This window comes from Pelodiscus sinensis, chromosome 1 (assembly GCF_049634645.1).
Source record: "Pelodiscus sinensis isolate JC-2024 chromosome 1, ASM4963464v1, whole genome shotgun sequence".
NCBI lineage: Eukaryota > Metazoa > Chordata > Testudines > Trionychidae > Pelodiscus > Pelodiscus sinensis.
In genome coordinates, this window is record NC_134711.1 from 14,138,871 (window position 1) to 14,163,833 (window position 24,963).

General features: G+C 47.3%; 1 protein-coding gene across 11 annotated transcripts in view; it reads right to left on the reverse strand.

Annotated features, from left to right (window-relative positions):
* The window catches only part of FRMD4A (FERM domain containing 4A), a 567,858-nt gene that overhangs the window by 51,513 nt on the left and 491,382 nt on the right, over nucleotides 1-24,963 (reverse strand). For all 11 annotated transcript variants that reach the window (XM_075926045.1, XM_075926048.1, XM_075926044.1 and 8 more), the window contains exons 9-12: nucleotides 24,776-24,841; nucleotides 24,531-24,588; nucleotides 21,871-21,957; nucleotides 4,131-4,207 (exon numbers count right to left, since the gene is read on the reverse strand). In XM_075926045.1, coding sequence (XP_075782160.1) covers nucleotides 4,131-4,207; nucleotides 21,871-21,957; nucleotides 24,531-24,588; nucleotides 24,776-24,841 — 288 coding nt within the window. The remainder of the gene's footprint in view (nucleotides 1-4,130; nucleotides 4,208-21,870; nucleotides 21,958-24,530; nucleotides 24,589-24,775; nucleotides 24,842-24,963) is intronic.

Sequence of the window (24,963 nt, forward strand, 5' to 3'; positions counted from 1 at the left end):
TCTAAGGATGGAAATTCTACCACCTCCCTAGGAGGAAACCGATTCCAGTGCTTCACCACCCTCCTAGTGAAATAATTTTTCCTAATATTCAACCAAGACCTCCCCCACTGCAACTTGAGTCCGTTACTTCTTGTTCTGTCATCTGCCACCACTGAGAAGAGCCTCTTGCCATCGTTTTTGGAACCCCCCTTCAGGAAATTGAAGGCTACTATCAAGTCCCCCTCCTCACTCTTCTCTTCTGTAGACTAAATAAGTTCCCTCAACCTCTCCTCATAAGTCGTGTGGTTTCCCCCCCCCCCCAGCCTGCCAATCATTTTCATTGTCTTCTGACGGACAGTCTCCAGTTTGCCCACATCCATTCCGTCGTGGGAGGGCCCAAAACTGGACACACTACTCCAGATGTGGCCTCACCAGTGCTGAACAGAGGGGAAGAATCACTTCTGTCCCTGCGGGAGCAGGCCACAGGACAAGCCCTCCCTGCTCCAGACCCTGCCTCTGCTCCACCCCCACTGCACCCCTTCTCCCAAGCAACATGGGCCCAGGGGCTTACTGGGGGGAGGCCTGGTGCCAGCAGCATGGGTCACCCCCTCACAGTAGCAGTGATAGCTCGCCCGCTGCAGTGAAGCAGAGCAACCCAACTGGGAGATGGCAGAGCACAGTGGGCTGGGGCTGGATCATACCCCTTCCTATGGCTCCTGCCATTGCTAGTCCTCCCCCCACCCTGAGCTAATCCCACAGGCTGCCCTGGGCCCCCCAAACTCGCAGGCCTGATACAGCTGCCCCAAGCCATCCTATGGGCAGAAGAGCTCTGTCCCTTGATCTCCTGGCAATGCTCCTATGAATGCAGCTCAATATGCCGTTAAGCCTTCTTGGCAAGAAAGGCAACTGTTGGCTCATATCCAGCTTCTTGTTTACTGTAATCCTCAGGTCCCTTCCTGCAGAACTGCCACTTAGCCGGAGCTTTGACCTCTTGGAAATCTCTTCCTCAAATGATTCTTCTAATCTCTTCCTCCTCTTACTGTAAAGGACAGCAGTTCACATTGCTCTAGTGACATCAATCCTAGGAGCTCAAACCTCTACAATTATGAACAAACTAGCCCTTTTAATCCTTCTCCCTCCCGGCCCATATTCCCAATCAACAGATGAGGAAACTGAGCGTTGCCCAGAACAGGAGGGCTTGTGTAGGGCTAGGACTACAACCCATGAATTTTGGCTTCCAGCCCTGTGCATTAACCACTAACCCACGCCCCTCCTATCTTACTCAGCAGCCTGTAGCGTGGATAAGCTGACTCAGACGCTGGTTTGAACTGATTCAAAAGAAATGCTGAGCACTGTTCGGGCCTTGTCTCCACCCGCACAGACTGCGCAATTCAGCATGAAAGTCCATCCCATTTGGCCAGGAGACTAAAATCTGAAATATGTTCCTTCAGGAGCCAGGACTCCCAGTTACTGTTTTACACTAGAAGTGGCAGTTTGATACAGGGCATTTGAATTAAACATGGGCCGTCTGGCTTATGTATTCCACACAGTTCTATTCTACCCAGTGAGAAATGAACAGAGTAAAAATAATTCGCACAATACAGTGCCTAGTCCACATGGAATATAGGAATGGCATTTATACAACCCAATAAGGCTACAGGGATAAGAATGGGGAGGTTTTCCATGTCAGAGATCCAAACCACCTAAAATCAGATTACCAGCAGTTTGGGAGAGGAGCGGCTTGCACACATATAAGGGATGACCATCTTTTCCTGCATGCTGCTCAGTTGTAAATGTAATTGTCTTCATGTCTCGTAACTACTTGCCTTCCCTCCTGGATTGTTCTTTGGTTGCTTCTGATTAGACCTAACTGATCCATTCTGCTTTACAGTCTAGAGTGTCAGTAGATCTTTGATTTGTCTGGATTCGAGTCCCAAACTGGAGAGATTCAATTCTATTAGCCCAGGTGACAGATACAGCATGTCCCTGCAAAATCTCTGGGGGAATCTCACTATGGTTTGTGTAGTGAGTCAGGGATTGTAGGCTACTTCATGGGGAAGGGTGACCAGAGTTCCTCCAGGAACTAAGAACCGTGTGGGGGGTGATTAAGCCGTTTTATGGAGGTTGTAACACTTCCAGAGAGGATGGAGCATGCTGGTTCAAACTGGTTTCTCCAGAGACCAGCATAGATATGGGAACTGGGAATGCTGCAGCATCCCCTGGATTAGTGCGGCATCCAGGTTGCCAGCCCCGTGCTGGGGGTCCTAGAGTTCCTGGCCCCAGGTCCGGGGCTCTGCTCCTGGCCCTATACTTGGGGTCCCAGCTACCACTGACCCTGCACTCATGGCTCTGCTTCCAGCCTCAGCCTCCTTACCCCTGTCTGTGTCTCCACCCCCCACTGAGCTATAGCTTGGTCCTGGTCCCAGCTCTGGAGAGAGGGTCACAGACGGGAGTGGGTGGGGGAGGTCCTAAGATAATTAGTTTGGGGACCACTAGCTTTCAGCACCCCCACTGTAAAAAATGCTCCAATGTCACTGGAGACCAGCAGCCAAAGAAGGGACTTTTGGATCAACAACCTGAGTTTAAACTAAGGGTACGTCTAAACTACGTTATTTTTTCAAAAGAGGATATGCAAATTCTGTGCATCCCCTCCCACTCCACTCCAGACCCCTCATAGCCCCCCCCTTCTGATAGTCCGGCATATTTGATAATCCGGCACCCCCTGGGTCCTAAAGGTGCCAGATTATCGGAAGTTTACTGTACTTTCTTTCGAAAGACCTGCTTTTGAAAAAGCGATCGGAAGAAGATATATTCAAATTCCCGCAGATTTCGCATATCCTCTTTCGAAAACCCCCTGTAGTTTAGACATACCCTGGGGGTCTATGTTGTGATCCTGCAAAGGGACAGGACCTTCTATCCAAAGGGGATCCCAATCCAGGGAAGAATGGGAAATATTTGGCCTGCTGAGACTCCCTAAGAGAGATGGGTGACCTCTGGTCAGCATTTAGCAGGCGCAAAAGAATTTCTTTTTTTTTCTTTTTCTTTTTTTTCTTTTTTTACAGATTTTCTCTGTAATGATTTCACCTTAAGAAGCAAGAGGCTTGCTTAGGAAGGGCTGTGTGGTTGAGGTAACAATCACACTGTTCATAGCATTCCAACAGAAAGCCAAGCACAGACACTGGCCTGGTGAGGCAATCTGGCTTTCTGGGAATACCAGTTTACGAACTGTGCAGCCTGAGCAGGAGGGAGGGAGACATGGGTCTCTGCCCAAGAGATGTAACAGCTGGGAGCCTGAAAAGTGAATGCCCTGGATACACCAGGGAGTTGTGGAACACAGGCACTGTTTTTGCCCTTATTCGTGACACCCAACCATGTAGGTGACCATGATCTCTGCTGTAACCTGAACTAGGATTGCAGGCTAATGAGCTGTAAAACATGTTACAGGGCTGCTCCGCTAAAATCAACGTGGGCTGGAAAGACAGGATCCGACTCTTCCACGCTGGCTCTTGCCAAGTAATACACGGAGTAATGTGCTACACAATGGGAGCCCTCCTGCTCATTTCCATGGACTCGGGATCAGGCTTCAGGCGGGGACAGACCCTGACCCAGACTGACTGGCAGTGCTACAGACATCTTCCCTTGCCTGTCGGCTCCCAAATTCGGGTAAGCAACAAAGGAAACAGGCTTAGATCTCAGTCTCACTTCCAACCCGACTACTCCGGAGTCACACGGGGCTCCTCCGGTTCGGAACGTGCCGCTCGGTGAGTGCACGCGGATCCGCTAGCCTCACCCCAGCGCTTGGAGCCTGCCAGGCAGGTTCTCAGAGGCACACGGGAGATCCGCAGAGCGCTGACCGGGAGCAATTTCCCAGGGGGCGTTAGCTCGGCAAGCAGCAGGTTAGAAGGAAAGAAAAGAGATCGCGGGGCTAAACTACCGCCCTACAGAGGCATGGCAATTGGGGGTGCCTGGGGTCCCAGCTACCACTGGCCCTGCGCGCCCAGGACTCTGCCCCCCCCCCCCGCCACTGTCCGCCCACGACCGCGTCCATCCGCACACTGACCGCCAGCCCCATTCCAGGACCCCCTGCCCACCGCCCCACGTGCACAGCCCCGCGCGCCCGGGCGGCACGCGTGGAACCGGGCCCCGCTTACCTGCGCGGGTCGTGAACTTCCACGGAGAACTTCTTCTCTCGGAAGTAGAGGTTCTCTAGCTGCCTCCATTGGAAGATCTGCCGGGGAGAGGGCGGGGGTGAGACGGCGGGGGCATGGCAGCGCCTGCGCGGGGGGGGGGGGGGGCGCTCCTTCCCGGCTCCACGCGGCGCGGAGCAGCGCCCGGCAGGGCTGCGTGGGGGCGGGTTTCCCTGCGCTACCCCCTCCCCCCCACCCCAGCTCCGCTCCGGGCGGCGCCCCTCGCTGGCTCAGCAGCGCGTCAGGGCGGGAGCCGCCGCCGCCTCCTCTCGCGGCGCTGCAATGCTGGGCGCCAGTCACACCGCCTGGGTGGAGGCGGCCGGGACCCTAGCGCCGGGCAGGCCACGTGAGCGCGCCCCTCTGCAGGCTGGGCTCGCTGCGGGGCTGCAGACAAAGAGCCCGCGCAGCCCCTGTGAGAGCCACATGCTCGGCGGGGGGGAAAGGCCAGGGGCTGTGCTCCGCTGCGCCACGCTCTTTACCCCCCCCCTCCTCCTCCCGCCCGCCTTCCCTCCCAGGGTTGTGGTGAGGGGGGAGCGGTTACAATCAAAGTCTTGGGCAGGGAGGTTCCTTCAGCTCTGAAGGGAGAGCACGACAGAGGGCAACTAAGGAATCGCTGCGGAGGAGCTAAATTCCTTCAGCATCCACCCGGCCCTTGGGCTGGCCCTGGAGAATTCCTACCGCCGTGGGTGGGTTTTTTAACAACACGGGCTACATAAGATGCAAACCCACCCCGAGCAAAGCGGGAGGCTTTTCCTTGTATCTGTGAATGTGCATTTGGCATGCTTGGGGAGCGCAACAGGCAGCACCACAGCTTTCCTCCGATTGACATGCTTGCGTAGGGAAGAGATGTAAAGGAGCCACGGTGGTACTATTTTGTGGGCCAGATGCCCAGCAAATGTAAATTGGCTTGAGTGAAGTCAACAGCTGAGGATCTGGCCTGTTATTTACATATGAGCTTTTACACATACGAACTAAGCCTCACAGTGTGTGATTATTATGGTAGCGCCTAAGGGTTAAGTGAGAATGGTCCGCATCGTGCTGTGCAATGTACAACACAGAATGACAGAGAGCCTACCCCTAAGGAGCTTATAATCTACCTGAACAAGGCCAACAGGAAAGAAGGACAGAACATACAGCAGAAGGAACAATACAGGGACTGCAAATATCTTGATGTTTCGAGGACATCCTCTGATCAGATTATTACAACCATTGTACAGAAAGGTTATTTGACTTGCCTATGGTCACATACTGAGTCAGTGACAGAGACAAGAACAGAATCCAGAAGTTCCTGATGCTCAGTCTACTTGTCCCAGCCACTAAACAACATTGTCTCCCCTTTGAGAAGGGCCAGCAATCCCCCGCAGCATCTTGGATTCCTTCATCTCTGTCCCAGTGGAGAGACAGTGGAGAGAGTACATATTCAAATGTTTGGGGGGTGCTCATAGAGGACACCTCAGTATCTGGATAAATGCAACTTTCCTATGTTTCTTCTATTGATGACTTATGCAAATAAACAACAGATCCTTTCTTTGGTGCAAATGGGATTTAAAACCTTATCTGAGGGTCTGGCAGCAACTGCTCTTTAGGACAAATTGCAAGGCAGCAAGTCTTACAAAAGGTGAAGTATCTGCTGCTGAACAGAATCACCAGATCCTGCCCTGTTTAAGCAAACACTCATAATAAAAGCAGTTTCTATTGAATACCTGTCTCAACTAAGAAACAGTAGCCAGTTCCTTTGAGATAAACCACCCCTCCATATTGAAGTTACAAAGATCAGTTAAGCAGGAGATGTGCTTTGATCTTCATTGACTGATCAGCTAGGGGGGAGGGGGGAGATCTGAAAACTAAAGCTTTCTACAGCAGAGAGATAAGTATTCTTCCCCTGTCACTACTGTGGGGGTGCTGGAATTCAAAACCCACCAGATGTTTGTGTTGTGAAAGTTTCCACCCAAGAGATTTTTTTAAGTGTGGTGGGGGTAGCGGAGAAGGTGGAGGGTGGAGAACACACTAGTGTTTGTGACCCTATAGCACACAATCACCTTCTCCAGATGCCTGGAATAGCTGCTGGTACTTCCCTCACTCAGTGTAGCAAAAGCTGCTCAGTTACACTGTCTTCTGAAGTTGTTGCCCCATGATCCAGCTGGGGCTGGCAAAAGAATAGTCAGAAAAAATATAACCCCAAACCCAGCAGTGCATTTATGGATCTAATTTGTTTCCCAGGTGGAAAAATTAATCACTACATAGAAACGAGCTAGCTATCTTCTGAGACATTTTCCTCTCATTAAAATAACCCACAAATAGCAGGGGCACATGGAAGCAACCATGGTTTTACACAGCAGGGAAACATGGCCTTGTGAAAGCACTGGGAGCTAGATGATCTGAGTTCAATTTCCCACTCTGCCAAGGGCTTTGTGGGTGTCCTTGGTCAAGTCACATCAGAGGCAGATTTCCAAAGCCATCAATGATAGATAATGGCCAGATGTGCCTTGAAAAATTACCCTCAGTCTCTGTGTGCTTCCCATTGTTTATCTGTGAGATAGGGCTGGTCACCCTTCTCATGCTCACAGGACAGCAGAGAGAGTACATATTCAAATGTTTGGGGGGGTGCTCATAGAGGACACCTCAGTATCTGGATAAATGCAACTTTCCTATGTTTCTTCTATTGATGACTTATGCAAATAAACAAACAACAGATCCTTTCTTTGGTGCAAATGGGATTTAAAACCTTATCTGAGGGTCTAGCAGCAACTGCTCTCTATAGCAGGTCTACACAGCAGGGCTAAATTTGAAATAAGCTACACTAATTGCGTAGCTTAAATTAAAATAGCTTATTTCAATTTTTGGCCCTGTCTACACAGCAGGTACTTCGAAATTGAGCACTCTTCCCCCGACTTCCCTTACTCCTCGTTCAATGAGGGTTACAGGAGTTGGGGTAAGAAGCCCATTATTTCAAATTTATTTTGAAATAACAGGCTTGCTATGTAGATGCACACTTTGTTATTTTGGAATAAATGACATTATTCCAAAATAATGCTGCTGTGTAGATATAGCCTACATCTGCTCATTATTCACTCACAGAACCAACCCAGCTAGAGATAGAAACCCTAATAAGTCATCCAGTCCATGTCCTTGACAAGTGCAGAACTGCTTCCTACAGTCTATTCCCTTATTGTTTTCTCCAGTCCATTATTGAACTGCTCAACCAATGGGACACAAGTTCATTTGCTACAGTTAAATTGCACTATAACTCTCACATAATTAAGTCTAACATTTACTGCACTGAATCATTTCACTGTGTTTCTATTTTCTCTACTTCCTTTTGGCTGTGCACAGAAAGAAGCAAGGCCAGGTTTTTAGGTGGAAGAGGATGAAAGTGATGCTACAATCTGATGTTTAGGGTCTTTTTTGTACAATACTCATTTCCTGTACATATTTTTTTCTATTGTTATGACTCTGCTCGCATTTAAATTCCTAGATACTTTTCAGCCATCTGCCACTTAAATTGCTCAATGTTGATCTGAGAGGTCTCACCCTTCTGAGAGAGAATGTAATATGCAAAAATCTTAATTCCCAGAAGGAATTATCCAGGTTCCTGTTGGTTGATTACATGCCCAGCAGGAGAAACAATGTCAAGTTTCTCTCTTTAGCTGGACCCAATGTAATGTAACCAAGATGTTTCCTTCACTAGTTCTCCGGTTTATTATAGTTGCAAATCGATATTGGTTATTTTATGAGATGTACACAGTGTGTCATTAGCTTGACCTTTTAATGGAGAGCACAGCTTTAACCTGTCAAGAGCCATTTGTCACACTGCTGCTTAAATCTTCACAAGGAAAGGAGACACAGTAAGAAACTGACCGTGTACTAAACATAACCTTGCAGAAATCCAGTCATAACAGGCAAAACAATTTCTTTTTCTCAGTATGATTTTGGGGCCAAGCGAACCAGGGTGCACATACTTCAGTTATGTGTTTGCCAATGACAGAATTTGGTTCAGCCTTTAACTCAGTTATCAGAGCTGATATTCATTGAAGTCAAGGAAAAGACGGCCTTTAACTTTGTTGGATTGGGCCCATCGTATATTTAGTAGGTTTGTGAAACTGACAGCCCTGGAAACTGAAAATTGCTTCTCCCCAGAGATGAGATTGGGACAGCAACACCCCACCAGTATAGCTCAAGAGGGGCGTCATTCTGAAACCTGATAGGACAAATCAATTTCAATGCCCTTTTAACCACAGGCATCACTCTTGAGACTGCTCACAAAGTTACCAAATAGTGGTAATTGTGGCAATGGTTCCTGCGATGTGGATGCAAGTCCATTGGGAACTAGACTGAGGCCATTAGCCTGGTCCACCTAACACCCAGCTCCTTTCTGGTGGGAAGGTGAGCACTGAATGTAATGAGGCCACCTAGTCTTCCACTGAATACTGACGGAGGGGTCACCATGTCTGCCTTTTCAGCCCAGCTGCACAGTTATGTGGTTATAAGAGACAGACAGAAAAGCAGCTACTAAAAAATGCCTCCCAAAGTCAAAAGAAAACTATAAAAGATCCAAACTAAAACACACACTCCCTTACTTATAGTAGTAACCTCTGACACACATTGTGAACTCTGGCTCCCTGCTCCCAGACAAGCCAAAATAATGCAAGCAGTCCACATTTGCATGTGCTTAACTTTTAAGAAGCAGCATTTCTGTGGCAATAATTAGTTTACATCAGGCAGCATGTGCAGTTTGAAAGTGGCTAGTGCCTTATTAATTGGCCCACACTCTAGGGTGGATGCGGTGATTCTGGTAAGAAGCTGGCGTCGGACATGGTCCAGTGCTTTTCTGCTGGAGAAAGGAGCTGGGAGAGGGATTTCAGTGTTCAGCACACTGCAGACAGATTTTCTCATTGGAAATTGTTCCAAGGAGCTGTCTAACTGGCCAGGCACCAGATGTTTGTGACGGGCAACAAAGAGCTGCAGTCAAAGCCTTTCAATCAGCCCCTTTTGTGAGAACATTTGTGGCTTGGGCCACTCCCTAATGAGCTTGGTGGAGAAGAGGCCCAGTGGCCTGCATCCATTTCTGCAATCTGATTCTGAGCAAGTCACATGACTATGGGCTTGATCCTGGCCTGGGTGAATCAAAGGGCACTTTGAATGGCTCAGCGGCAGCGGCCTGGCTTTGTAGCATGAAAAGAAGTCTGGACACTAATGATACGGAAGGAAGGATGGTTTTGTGACTAAAGCACAGGCCTGGGTGAAGAGATAGGGGTTCTATACCTAGCTCTCGCACACACTTCCTGGGTAGCCTTTGTGTGAAACACTAAGTGCCAAGCCTCCAGGGGTTTGGGTCCACATGGCGTGACAGACAGCGCGTGTGTCTGCTTAACTCGGACACACAATTTGTCATGACGGGGCACGCAGCATAATTATACACATATGCCGGCCGTGATGATAAAAGGTGTTGCTGATCATCGGCACGCCCGCATATTTATAGTTGCTCTGCATGCGTCCAGAGGTCGCGTCCAGAGGTCTGAAAATCTTTGTGCTTCTGAAACCACAGCTGCATACTGCGGAGAAGCCGACTTCACAGGCCTGTTCTGAGGCTGAATGAGATAGGGCTGAATGCTTGCCCTGATCTGCTTCCTTTGTGCCACCCAGAATGGGAGTGGAAACTCCCTGCAAGTCCCCAGCTTGGGATTCCCCTATGTGCCTGCCTGGGGAGGTCCCCTGCATGTGTAAAAACATCAGCTGGCTCCTATGCCTCCCCCAGTCTCAGGAGAGAGTGTGTGCTGGGGGTGGCAGGAGTAGTAATGTAGTGTTCTGTCATCCTTATCCTATTATGGTGCTGAGGGAGACAAGTCAACTGATGCATTTTGGAGCAGTACCCAGATTGCTTTCCCTTGAGCCAGGACTAAGCAGTGAATCAGGGGTTCCCTGGCAGCCCCTAACCCTGGGCATAGCAGAGAATCTGGATTTCATAGTTGTAAAGCCCACTGTGATCACAGATGGAAGAAGACACTGCTCTCGCACATTAATTATGCCACTGTAGCACCTATTAACTGTGGATTGGAGACACTGTGGAGTTTGGATTGGCACTGCTGTCACTCTCAGTAAACGTGTCAACTATCCCACAGCTGGGAAACACCCCTTTGTTCTCGGGCAGTCCAAGTCACTGTCTGAACTCTTAGGCTGTGTCTAGATTGGCATGATTTTCCGGAAATGCTTTTCCATTACAAGCATTTTCGGAACAGAGCGTCTAGATTGGCATGTACGCTTTTCCGCAAAAGCACTTTTTGCAGAAAAGCATCCGTGCCAATCTAGACACGCTTTTTTGCAGAAAACAAATCTGAGCTGTCCACACTGGCCCTTTTGCGCAAAAGCTTTGAGCAAAAGGGACTTTTGCCTGAACGGGAGCAGAATAGCATTTCCGCAAGAAGCACTGATTTCTTACAGTAGGAAGTCAGTGCTTTTGCGGAAATTCAAGCAGCCAGTGTAGACAGCTGGCAAGTTTTTCCGGAAAAGCGGCTGATTTTCCGGAAAAACTGGCCAGTCTAGACACAGCCATAGCCTCTGATAATCCCCCCCCCCCATACACACTGCCTTCCACAACTGACTGCCCAGTGGCAAGGCTCCCTCCACTCCAGCTATTTCTGCACCACTCAAAACTTCTTTGTCCTCTAAAGAGCTTTTAAAAACCTGAATGCAGAAGTGTAATTCCTCCTACAGCAGGAATCTCAGAGTGAAACTGGATGTCCTGTGTTAGGCAGGAGGTCAGAGCAAAACATCACTTCTGGTCTTAAAGATGAATGGGTGAAATCCTGGCTCCAGGGAAATCAATGGGAGTTCCGGATCTGGGACACAGTGTCTAGCACAGTGGTTCCCAACCATTTAAGGTTGCCGGGTGCCAGGGGGCGTGGCCGTTCGCCCGCCGGGTGCCAGGGGGCGGGGCCCACCCAACCCTCATAGCCGCGCGCCCGGGGGTGGCACCCCCTTCAAGCACCACGCACCGGGGGCGGCCCCCCCCCAAGCACCGCGTGCCCGGGGCCGGCGCTCCCCCCATGAGCGGCACGCCCAGAGCGCGGGCGGCCAATCCACGGCGCTCCCAGGGCCGGCGCTCACCGTGCGCCACGTGCCCGGGACCAGGCCAGCCCTGAGCACTTGGCGGGCGCACACGAATGCCCCCGTGGGCACCATGGCGCCCGCGGGCACCGTGTTGGGGACCACTGGTCTAGCACAATGGGCCTCTGCTCCTCAGGGAAGGCTCCACGTGCTACCAAGACATCTCGCGGCTGAAGAGAGTTTTTGCTGGGCCTCAGAGGGAAGGGACAGGGCTGGGGCTAGCCTCCCCCAGCCAGACCTTCAGTGCCGCAAGGGACCCAGGGTAAGCACTTCCAGAGCTCTGGCGGTGATTTAAAGGGCCCAGGGCTCCAGCTGCTCCCACGGCCGAGGTAGCAGCAGTGGTGGCTAGGAATCACAGGCCCTTTTAAATCATTGGTCCCCAGAGCAGCTTCCCCTTATGCTCCCTCTCCCTGTCTGCAGCCCCGACGTCTCCTGATGTGACAGTATCCTGGTGTAAAAGAACAGATTAGACGGGGATGGTTAAAGAGATCCACCTTTTTCCTGATCCTTCTATGTCTACGTTCCCTCTTCTTTTTAACCTCTTAAATTCTCTCCTTGCCCCTTGAACAGCTCACCCCAAACCCTGACATAACTATGCACGAGGGGTCCCCTTTTCAGAGCTGCGAGGCACTTGCAACTCCCGTTGGCTTTAGGACATGCTTGATGGACCCCACCCTGAACATGCCTGATCGCCTGTACAATTCAAGCACTGAGCAGAGTAAGGCCTGGTTAGCACTCGGAGGAGAGACCTTTGGGAAAACTAGAGGCTGTCACTCTGAAAATCAGGCCATGGGAGTAGTAGGCCTGTGTTTGGGTAGAGGAGGAGCTCACAGGGAATCCAAACAGTGGATGTGACTGGAGGAAATCTTACCCAGGTCTTCATTCTAATGCCACACCAGAGTTCTGGTGCCCAATTTGTGTCAAAGTGCTTTTCACTTGCCTTTTACGGAGCTTGATAACACTCACCATAGACTCCTTTATGATGTGGCTACAGCCTTTGTCTATCTGGCTACCTTTAAGACCTGGATCCAGCACAGCCTGCCAAAGTATTCCCGTTTACTTCACTGGGCTGCTCATGTGCTTCAAGCGAACCGCAAGGTTAAGTGCCTCACTAGGTCAGAGCATCATGAATGCTGCACTTCTGGAGGATGTTATACCAACAGCTCTGGAGACCAGCTATGCACAAAACCTGGTGCACAGCACAGCCAGCTTCTCCAGCGCTCCCGCAATGTGCCCCAGCCTCTGAGTAGCTTTAGGATCTGTTCATGTTCTGGAGGATCTGACTGTGCACCAGTCAAGTGGCTATGCTTAGCCTGGGGTGAGTGGACACATTTTAGAGACCTTTTCCCTAGGCGCTTGGCATGTTTCACCTTGATTTGGCTGGTGGGAGGAATCTAGGGTTACATTTTTTAGCTATTCAAAGTGAAAGACTGGGGTGATCGGTCTATTACACGTAAATTAATCCTGACCTATACTCAACTTCTTTCCCTAATCCAGACAAACCCTCAAAGAGGGGCCAAGCTCTACTGACTACCCAAACTAAACCTGACTGGAACCTTGTCACAGGACTGAAAAGGTTGGCTTTGCTTTTGAAACAGCTGTTCTCATGGCCAGACCAGAAGAAAGAAGTCCGGGTCTTTCCAGACAAAACCCCAATCTCAGGAGATTTCTAGCCTAAACTCAGGAGATCATGCCAGGAATTATTCTTTCTGCTCAGAACTGCACTAAACAAGGGCAGCCAAATACTCTGTGACTGCCATTGAAATGACCCCAACCCAGAGACACTGTCCACCTGCAATGTGGTGTGTGAGGGAGATTTAAATGTGTTGAAGGGGGTGTGGGTCTGGAATATGCCAAAAGGATAAAAAAGAACAACAACATTGCCAGGAAAACCTCGCTTTACACCTCGTCTGTCTCCTCTCTCCAACACTGTATGTTTTCAAAATTAAAATAAGCAATGAAAAATCTGGTGCACTTTACTAGGCAAAACCTGCCATAGGTTAAAAATAAGATGAATGTATAGCCAAGCCCTTCATCCAAAAAGCAAAAGGGATCAGAAATGGGAGAAGAAATAAGCATCTCAGCACAAGAAGCCAGCAGGTAGCCATTAACAAAGAGTTAAGCTCAATGAATAATTTACTAGGGTAACACCACTGAGACTTTGCTAGCCTTTCAAAGCCGTATTTCCTAGAAATGTTCCCTCCCACTCCTTCCTCACTTGTACACTGGGAAATTTTAATTGCTTCTTGTAATACAAAGATGTTTGCAAAGATCACAGGAAAGAGTGCCACTCCAAGAACAACAAGGAGTCCGGTGGCTCCTTAAAGACTAACAAACTTATTAGGGCATAGGCTTTTGTGAGCTACAACTTACTTCCTCAGGTGCTTGAAGTGAAAGAAAGGCAGGGATGCAGAGGTGGGAGTGTAATATTCATGCTAATTAAATCAGGGTGGAAGTGGCTCACCTCCAATAGTGATGAGAAGGTGAGAGTATTCCATGTCTGTTCCAAGAATAGTCCAATTGCTTTCTGAGGACTATATCTCATCTCTGGGTATGTCTACACTACCCTCCTAATTCGAACTAGGAGGGTAATGTAGGCATACCGCACTTGCAAATGAAGCCCAGGATTTGAATTTCCCGGGCTTCATTTGCATGAAGCCAGCTGGCGCCATTTTTAAATGCCGGCAGTTCGAACCCCGTGCCGCGCGGCTACACGTGGCACAGAGTAGCTAGTTTGGATTAGGCTTCCTAATCTGAACTATCTGTACTCCTCGTGGAATGAGGAGTACAGCTAGTTCGGATTAGGAAGGGTAGTGTAGACATACCCTCTGAGAAGCAGGCAACGCTGGATGCTTTGGAGCAGTGTTTCTCAACCAGTGGTACGAGTACCCTTAGGTGTACTCAAGAGAATAAAAAATAAATAAATAAAAAATAAGAAGTCTGGGAGGTACGTCAACACAACTGAAATTTGGAGAAAATGGAATTTTTGTTTTAAGTTTTTCAGCACTTTATTATTTTTGTACTTTTTACACCCAAAAATTTCATCGCCCACCTGGCTACAACTAAGTTGTTTAAACAAATGTGTTGCAATGGTAGAAATTTTTTTTGTGTGTGTCTGAAAACTGTAGGTGTTGGGGGGTACTTAAATTTTTTTTTAAAGGGTACTTTATAAAAAAAGGTTGAGAAACACTGCATTGGAGGAATAGTACCTAACAGCGCAATACTATACAAAGTCGGGCATTTTGCATAACCCATTCCCCTGCAGATTTGGCAGACTGTCTCCAGAGAAATTTCCTTTTGACTTTCAAGAGCTAGAGGTTGAAGCATCAGAGTTACATCACTTCCTTAAATTGTGTTTTTTCTTTCAATATTCACTATGGTAAATATGGATGTTCTTTAATCCATATAAATGTCTAATTCTTTATTCAATCTTGCTTGGTTCTTGTCCTGTGACATGGATGAGATGACCTCTTCTGGTCCCTTCCAGCTCCATAGTTCTATAAGTCTGTATCATGTGGCAATAAGTTCCATAGTCTAATCAGACACTGAGGGTGCATCTACAACTGCAACGTTTTTCCAGAAAAAAAAAACTTACGTCCACACTGCCATTGAGTTCTTTTGACAGAAAGTTGAAAGAACAGAGGGGTTTTTCTGATGGCGGTAAACCTCATTCTATGAGGAAGAAGCCTTTTTCCAAAAAAGCTTTTTTGGAAAAAGGCACGTATGGAAGCAGAAGAGGGAGTTCTTTCGAAAGAAGAGGCCTCCAGGAAATAACACAGGTGCCCTGGTGGCCACTCTGTCCAGAGTAAACACAACTTAAATGCAAGATTGCATCCAATCAATGTGGACGTTATCTTTCAAAAAAGCACATCGCTTTTCCATTGCACTTTTGCTGTGTGGATGCTCTCTTTCAAAATAAGCTTTTCCGGGTGCTCTCTTTTAAAATAAGCTTTTCTGGAAGATGTAGCCTGAACGAAACAATATTTTCTTCTGTCTATGACTATCTCCTAGTTCTTGTATTTTGAGAGAGGACTAATAGAAATTCCTGATCTGCCTTCCCCAAATACCAGTCAGTATTTGGTATACTTTTAGCAGTGTTTTACACTTTGTGTTTGTTTATTTTGAGGGTCTGTCATTCATTCACCACAGGAAACTCAAGTTTTACCACTCAATCAGTGACGCTACCAACTTGGCAATGCTTCTTTATGTCCTAAACTCCTAAGGATCTCTGTTTGTTTGCAGTAAAAGATCTCTTAATTAGGCAGTTGTTCCATACCTGTTAATACCCCATTTTCCCCTCTGGATCTAGGGAAGTTCATTCTTTTTGGTATTCAGATAAGCCCTAGTGAGATTACCTAGCAAGGTTGCACCTTCTGAACAAGATCCATTTGTTGATTACTAGGAATAGGATCATACTCTCAGTACACTACTGGACTAGGCTATTTCTCTCTTAAGACACCGGGCAAACTATTCTGTGACCCTCAGAAATACTGATTTCACATTTGCTGTTAGGGACTAAATTCTGTTCTCCATTACACTTGTGTAAATGTTGAGTAAATCTGTTGCCGTTTCTCTGGATTTGCACTGGTAGTACTGGTATTAGAATTTCTCAGTGGGGGAAAATCCAGTAAAATACATAGAGTTTTGTGGATACCCTACACCAGGAAACTACAATATTTTAGCAAAATGCCTTATTGCTCGACTTCAGAGTACGGACACAATTGGAAATAGCTTTTCTGGCTGTTACATGGAGAACCTTTGTCCCACTACAATCTCAGCTGGGGCTTGAGGCGTTTCCTTTCCAATACTACTCATCGTTAACTTATTCTGTCCCCAGCATCCTTCAAAGCCTGAATCGCATCTGCACTTCCTCTGGTTGACGAAAGGTTTTGGCGCCTGGGGAAGAAGACATAGCCAATGTTTTGTTGCCAGTAGACTATCGAGCTAATCCTGAATAGTGCTGTCTCCTGTTAAGCTGGAGCAAAGCTGCGTAAAGTATATGTCATTCCTTCAAGGCCCTTCTGTTTCCAGCTTGCAGTGTCTGTTTATGGGCCATATGGAAACACTTTGGATGACTTTGTTAATCATTCACTCCCTAGCTGTGTTTGAGTTAATTGTTTGCTAAAACTATTAACATGTATGTGTTGAAGGATGCCTTTGGACTCTTAAAACAGTGGGAGCATCTCACCAGAACAACAGAGACACGCCTATTGCTGCTACAGTCACTCAAGCATGCACTATTCACTACCAGAGAGCCACCGGCCACAGCCTCACCACTTCTGTTTGATCAAATGCCGCTGGGAGCTCTTGGAACACACTGGGGATAAAACTGACTCAGCTGAACAAATGCCACTCACAGACCTGACAGTTTCCAAGTGGCACTGTGATGACCATGCTCTTCATAGTCCAACTGCTATTTAATTTCAGAAGAGTGCAAAAAATGAAGCACCCCTTCCTAATACCTAATTTATACCAGCTGAAGAAATGGCTCAAAATATTGTGCTGGTTTTAGCATGAATTCAATGCCAAGAAAAAGTACCAGCCTATTTAAATCCTGGGATGGTGGGTGGGGCCCATCAAAGCAATGAAAGATCTGCCTCTCAAGAAGTGGGAAGGGCCAAAGGAACTGAGATTGGTGACAAGAAATGATCCAGCAGAGACAGGGGTGCACACAGCCCTGGAGACTGAAATCTTACGTTTGTACCCAGAACAGGTACAGCACTGGTTTTGGAAGCGCAAGCTTCCCTAGATCACTCTGCCTTAGCCCAGAGCTGGAGGGACAGCCTCAGGGAGTGATAAGGGAGTGAACTCTCCATATTCATTATGCCCTTGCCCTCTCTTCTGGAAATGCAAACAAGGGTACCAATGAGGGATAATGGCAGTGATGGTGATTGTCATGCAAATGCATGTGAATTAGGAATTGTCTGAGATCACCACATTCATTTCATGCCGATCACTCAACAGTCATCAGGTAACGATTTTCAAGCTACTTCTAGACTACAAAGAAAAGTCAGAAAAAGATACACAAATTGCAAACCGCAGTTTGTGTATCTTTTCCCGCTTTTCTTTCAAAAGAGGTTTTTCCAAAATTTGGCACATCTACATGGTGCCAAATTTAAGAAAAACCTGCTCTTTTGAGCCATCCCTTCTTCCTCGTAAAACGAGGTTTACAGGGATGGCGAAAGAACGTGTCCACATTTCTGAATTTTTTTTCGGAAAAGCAAATTCATTCCGTGTACGTAATTTTTACTAAGTACGTGGTATTACTTTTCGAAAAGGGCTGTAGTCTAGACATAGCCTCAGTCTTTGCAGACCATATCTTCATTTGAACCCATAACCCAGAAGAGAAAAAGCTTCATAACCTACTGCCAGTGCTTAATTTGTACCAGGACTTTCCAGGGCTGAGCCCTGGTACCTCTCTGGTTGGCAGTACAGAGGCCTGGCACCTCTTGCCATGTCAGTTACGAAAGTTAAAAAAAACAAAAACAAAAACCCTGCATGAGCCCCAGCACCACTTTCATTACAAATTAAGCACTGCCCATTGCCAATCCTCCAAGCTAGCTACTTACTCCAAGGCTACATCTAGACTGGCATGATTTTCCGGAAATGCTTTTAACTGAAAAGTTTTCCGTTAAAAGCATTTTCGGAAAAGAGCGTCTAGATTGTCATGGACGCATTTCCGCAAAAGCACTTTTTGCGGAAAAGCATCCGTGGCCAATCTAGACGCGCTTTTGCGCAAAAATGCCCCGATCGCCGTTTTGCGATTGGGGCTTTTTTGTGCAAAACAAATCTCAGCTGTCTACCCTGGCCCTTTTGCGCAAAAGTTTTGCGCAAAAGGGACTTTTGCCCGAATGGGAGCAGCATAGTATTTCCGCAAAAAGCACTGATTTCTTACAGTAGGAAGTCAGTGCTTTTGCGGAAATTCAAGCAGCCAGTGTAGACAGCTGGCAAATTTTTCCAGAAAAGCAGCTGATTTTGCAGAAAAACTGGCCAGTCTAGACACAGCCCAAATGTAAATCAGAGAAACAGAGGAGCAGAGGAAGGAAGAAGAAGATTTGGAGTGAACGCTAGTTTAACTGCACTTTAGAGTTTCCAGTAATTCAAAGCATACACAGGAGGGTTTTAAAAGCACAGACACATACAGCTCCATAGTACACTAAGGGCTATATTCCTATTTAATATCCTTGCACTCGTACACTTGTGGGATAGTCAATAGCCAGACTGCAGGTCAAATACAGACTGCCAGATGCTCTTGAACAGACCCCAAACTCTTTTTATTTACTTATCATCGTTACGGTTATTTTTTTTATTATTTTCTCTGTAGTCTGGACCTTGGCTATATCTTGACCAAGAGATTTGGACCTTGACAAAAATAACTGACTATCCCAATACTGTATGCCAGAGACTGAGCTCTGTTGCAACCCCAATGATGACAATGGAGTTACTCTGGATTTAAAATGGTGCAAATGAGAGTGTTGTCTGCCTAATTCATCTCTCTGACCTCATCAGACCTGCTGACAAACTTAGGGGTCCACTGACTTATTGCCGACTTATTCCTGCCATTTAATAAAAAGTTGGTTTTGACTGAATACTAATGGACTCACAGGCAATAGACTCAAGGAGCCAGTGTGGATTACAGTTCTACTTGCACACACAATAAGCATGGGAAACTGTCTCAGATGACATAATAGGAAAACATTACAATCTCCCTTATAAGACAAGCGAGGTTTTTATATGCATTTAATATACATTTCTTGGTTTCAGCTGGTTCCTCGCCACAATTTTCTGCCTGTGCATTTTCCAGAGAGATTTTTTTTCCATTGTAATTTTTCAATTTGTCCTTAGTCTTGGCATTGCAGAGAAACTGAATGAGAAAGATAAAAAAAGCCATAAGCTGCAGCCTTTCCTCCTTACACACTTTGCTTTACATTCACAGGTTCTTTGCAGAATGTGTTTTTCCCCTGTCCTCGGAAAACATGAATCAACCTCTGCTGGCATGGAGAGGTGAATCAGATGCCACAAGAGAGGCCCAGATGCCATAGTGATGGGTGCAATTTAAAACCCAACTAGGCAGAACAAAAATTGTGCCACAATGAATCAACAGGGGTTGCTCTAACCAGAGAAGTTTTCTGACTTAGGCTTTCTACTGTGCCAGGGTAAGAGAGCTTTAAATAGCATTGGGGGATTCACATGCATCCTCATCCCACCTAATTATGCCTTCCTCCTGCTACGCTGCTCATCTCAGTGCTGTCTTCATTTCCTCTGGTGGATGGGGTTTGCCTGACATAATCCATTGAGGAATCATCAAGCCTGCACGTTCCAGAAGCCAAGATTTGCGATTACACCCTCTCAGCCACAGAGCCCTATGTTTCCAAGCAAGGCAGCATTTCTGTCATGGGCACCATGGATTTCATGCAATACACAAAACTGCCCATTTGCCAAAGTGAAAAACAACCATCTCAGCAAAAACAACACTCGCTCCGAACTCTCGGCCAGTTTTTCTTGCTTACTGCAGTTGCTCAGAGGAAAGGCTGGAAGGTATATATGGCCCAGCTTGCTGCAGGAGGGAGAAGAGGGTAGGAGGCAAGTAGGGTTAGGGCCACGGTTGTAGCCAGCTAATGAATTTTGGGGCTGAGCAGGCAGACAAGACAAGGGAGAGAAAGAAGACAAAGCATGGGAGAAAAGGAGGCCTGACTTTCCCCAAAAGAACAGCACCGTTGCCTCAAATGGAGGCACAGGGTTTAGGAATCTCCTTGTCTTTTGATTCCTCATGCTGATTCTCTCTATCGTCCTTGCTTTTCCTCCAACCCTATCATAGGAAGCAGGGAGGAGCCCTGGAAGAGAAGTTTCTGCAGCTGACCTTCACTTTTGGAAGCAGATTCTAAGAGGAGGTATCTATTGGGGATTTGGCGCCGATGTAACTGTACGAGTGCAACCCCTTCAGTGTAGACACACTGTAAACCATCACTTGCATGACTGTGGCTTACCCTCCAAGCAACGATTTATCCCAGCGCAATGCATCTGCACTAGGAACTCACAGGTGCATCTCTAGTGGCATAGTCACTCCCTGTGCGAAATACCTCCCCAACAAAGACAAGGCCTGATTAACCAATATTTATTCTGATCTCTGCAGCATGTGTTCTGTTTTCCACCATGGACAACATTTCATTTTATCATAACTACAAAACTGCATGTGATCACCAACTCCAAACCAATTTGAACGAAGAGGAGAAAGGCTGATCCTGCTGAAGCATTCTGCATGGACAAATGGGTGACTGAGAAAGAGCCATTTGGCACAGAAACGATGCAATAAGAAATGAAGAGTTCTTAATTTAATGGGAGCATTTACGTCTGCTAAGGAGCTGTTCTGGGAGCTCAGCTGTGCACTGCACCCTGGAAGCAAAGCCAGAATCTGCAGCTTTTGGATTGCTCCCTGGTTTCCCTAGTAGAACCATTATTGTTGCTAGTTGATGTTGTGCGACAGTCTGTGGAACAGGACTGAAAGGTGTGCTGTTCTGCATTTGGTTGAACTGCTAAGGAATAAACACCAGGGCATAACACCAGAAAATGGGAGTCTACATAGGAAAAAGAGCTCATCTGATCCAAACATTCCTTCTGAAGAAGTTCTGGGATATTTAAGCTGATTTATTAAAATTTTTTGCCTGGTAATTTGGGCTGCCCCCAGCTCTGGGTGTGTAATGTGAGACATTTCAGAGGGGCCTGATTTTCAGAAAGTGCTGAGTGCCTCTTCTCTCAAAACCAGTCCCCTTTAAGAGGTCTCAAATTGGGCACCCAAAGAGGAGGTGCCCAGCCTGGCTCGTCACTTGGAAGAACGTAGGCATGTAGGCCACGCTTGTGCTCTAGAACAAAGTGACTTGCAGGTAATGCCTTGACTTGTGGTGTTTTTCACAGCAGAGGTCCCAAACATGATGAAGCACAAGTAGGAATGCTTTTCATCCCTTTCTTTAGCTGTGAGATGAAGCATTTTTATCACTGTTTGATTAATTCTGGCCCTTATTCATTTAAATATCAAAGAGAATCTGGCCCCTTATAATTTGCCGTTTTGCTCCCTGAAACATGATGCTTTTTGCCCTGAGAAGGAGAAACAAAACCCAAAACAACCACCCCCCTATGCTCTCACCCTTATTTATATGACTCCAGCTCTCTTTTCTTCTCTGATCATTTACTGCTGGAACAAAAGCCCCACTCCTGTGAGCAACTGAACATCCTCACCTCTAAGTGAAGCCAATAGGGCAGAAGGTGCTCAGCACCTTGCAGGATCAGGCCCTACGTTCCCACTTATGCCTTTTGAGGAACTGGGTCAAGCCAAGATGAATCTAATAGCTGAAGCTGCTGCATTTAACCAGGCTCATTTTTTCCCCCAGTGCTACAGCACTTCAGAAAAGCAGGGGCAAGTTCAGCATATCAGCTTTCTACAGCTGCTCAGGCAGCGTTGAGAAAAACTCCTTCTACCCTCCTTCACAGGCCTTACACATCAGGGCTATGGCTCAATGCCTGGGTTCAGCGCCTTTTGTGCTGCCCCTCAGTCTGTAACGCAAGAGGTGAACACGTTTCCGAATGGCAAAGAACACACACTTACCTTTCTTGGTTTCACCTTGTCATGGTAGTCGTACTGAAAAATGCCCTTGTAGCTAAGTCCTAACCACCAAGGAATTCCCTGCTTGTCCTAGGAGATAAAAGAGAGGGAATGATATTGAATGGGAACATTCCAGACTCTCTCTGGAAGGACAGTGGGAGGGGGCACTGGTGCCCAAATCATGCCCTCACCCCCGCACCGCCCCTTCCCCCGAAACCCCATTCCCATGCCATCCTTTCTCCCCAGACCCCCATCCTCGCACGGCTCCTTCCCTTAAGGCTCCGCCCCTGCACCACCTCTGCCCCGAGACTCCACCCCCACTTCCCTCTTTCTCCCAAGACACTACCCCCTCTTGCTCTTCTCTGCCCCTCCCCGCCATCGCACCCTTACATCTGGTTAAAAGTGGTGGTGTTTGGCCCCGATCTTCTCTGTTCAGTCCCCCCTGCTCCCTGGCCCACTATTCAAGGGAAGGCTTTTTCTGTGACAGGCATCATCCCACACCATGCCAAAAGATCCTTGGGTCATAAAGATCTCGTGAACATGAAGAAGATCCCTGGCATTTTTGTTTCGGGCATGTAATAAAAGTTTACGGAATGCACCGAATTGCATCAAGTTACTAAAACATCACCCCCGGGAAGGATCTCCTTTGTTCCCTGTTGCAATGGTTCATCCTCTCTGCTGCCCCTCCTCCTGCAAATGTCTCAGTCTGAACACGGCCTCGTTGGCGGGGATGAAACCGAATAGCCCAGCTGAGTTGAAGTATGCGTGGGAATCCTGGCAGGAGTCGATAAAATGCAGTGCTAATGGGATCTGATGGCTACCAAGTGATGAGATCTGACAGACTTGGACCCACAGGCTTTTTGAATGTGCCATAAAACTGTTTTATGGAGTAATGGCTGATATTTGAGACAGGCTCCGTTTAGGTTTAGTGAACTGCAACCCTCAGTGAAACTAGTGCAATTTGCCAAGATGCTGGAGAAGGGCAGTGAGGAAAAATAGCAAAACCAAAAGTCAAATGGTGAAAAATGACTCTACTTTAGCAGCAACATCTAGGTTGCTCATGAAGGGCACACGCCAAAGTCCATTGGCTGTGAGCTGTTCACTGGACTTCGCTGGGCTAGTCTGTGTTCGCTGGATTGTGCCTGGCAGCTGGGAAGTATGATTCCCAGCATGGGCAGACAGACTCCCTTTAGCTCAGTGTGAGCTGGCAGGCTAAAATGGCAATGTGGATGTTGCAGACATGAGCTTGGATTCACAGGGTCAGGTGGGCTTGTATTCGGATGGCCAGCCTGAGCTTCCATCCCTGAAGCAGCATCTAACTGGTCTACCCATTCTGGGAATCACACCTCTCAGTTATAGTTTAGCCATACCTTTAGGCTATGTCTATACTGCACTGCTTTGCACAAGAAATATGCAAATGAGGCAAAGCGTGGACTATCACTGCACCTCATTTGCATAATTAATGAGCGGCCACTTTTTGTGCAAAAGGCTTTTGCGCAAAAAGGAGCTGTCTACGCGGCTCTTCTTTGTGCAAAAACCCACTCTTGCGCAAGAGCCGTTCTTCCTGAAAAAAATGTGGACGAATGGCTCTTGCGCAAGAGGCGTTTTTTGTGCAAAAAGGAGCTACGTAGACGGCTCCTTTTTGCGCAAAAGCCTCTTGTGCAAAAAGCGGCTGTTAATTAATTATGCAAATGAGGTGCAGTGATACTCCACACTTCGCCTCATTTGCATATTTCTTGTGCATAACAGCGCAGTATAGACATAGCCCCCGGGTCTGATCCAAAGCTCACAGTGCAATACTTGCTAGCTGACAACTGACGCACACTCACCAATCGAGAGGAGTTCACTGCAACAACCCTCAGTAGGAAGCCCTGTGTACACACCAGCAAGTGTTTGTAGGCCTGGGCACCAAACCCCAAGCCATTTCATGCAGCTTCTGCCCTCTGAAGTCAATGGAAGCTGGGTGTGCAGAAGGGCTGGGGGACCCTGCCCTATGACAAAGGATGGGCAAACCATTTCAGGTCAGCAAGATATAGCCAACAGAGTCCTACTATCTGACTTATGGCTGCCTTTCTTTGAATACTGGGTGTAGGGGGAATGGGCCTGGAAAATCACAGTTAAGATATTTATTGTTAAATTATTTCAACTGCATCATAAGTGTGCAAGACACTTTGCAGTGTACAAGAAAGTACCTAAACTCCATGGGTGATGAGCAGGGGGAATGCTCCAGGGAGAGTAAATCTAGCTTACTTTTTATGTTTATTGATAGCACCTGTTAAAAATTTCCACTGCTGGGCAGGCCTAGAAGCGATAGCAGCGAGATCATGAGCACACCTTGGTGGCAGACTGCTAGACAAATGGAGTGAGCCCAAAGGAGGGATTTAATGAGGGAGAATCCCAGCATGAAATCCAATCAGAAGACTGCAAGCTGGAGTCAGAGGCTCTAGCCCAGGACAGGAGATGCTGGAATTTTATCTTGAAGAATGGGATTTTCCTTTCCTGAATCATATTTACCAGTCACTACTACGTAGTTGAAACAATGAGTATCTTACCAAAGGAAGTGAAACAGTACTTTCAGGAAAGTGCACTGTAAACAGAGGCCAGAATTTTTGTCACCATCATCAGTTTAAATCAGTAAATGATTCTTTATCTGTGGCACGTACCTTTACTGCATAATAATGGACTCCGTAGGTTGGGAGGGATTCTACAATACTCATGTAACTGCAGAATGAAACATAAGAAGAATAACAAGGCTAAGGAGTGGAATTCTCCTGAAAAAGCATCTGCTTAAAAACAAAGTTACTAGGCAGGAGATTGGAGACACAGTTATGCGCAGAATTTACAGTCCCGTATAGAATATCTCCTAGCAAACAAAGGCCACTCCTCAGTACTGTCCTTCACAACTTACTTTACAATCGCTTGGCCTCTTGTCTGACCATTCAGTTTCTTGTAATGCTCGATGACTCTGTCCTCGCTGTGAAGGGAGACATAGACTCTGGTTAGTTTTATCTCAGCTCTGCAATCAGGGAAGATTTCAGTAAGTGAACAGGCATTTCTGTTACCAATGGCTACCAGCCCAGGAAATGGAGAAGGGTG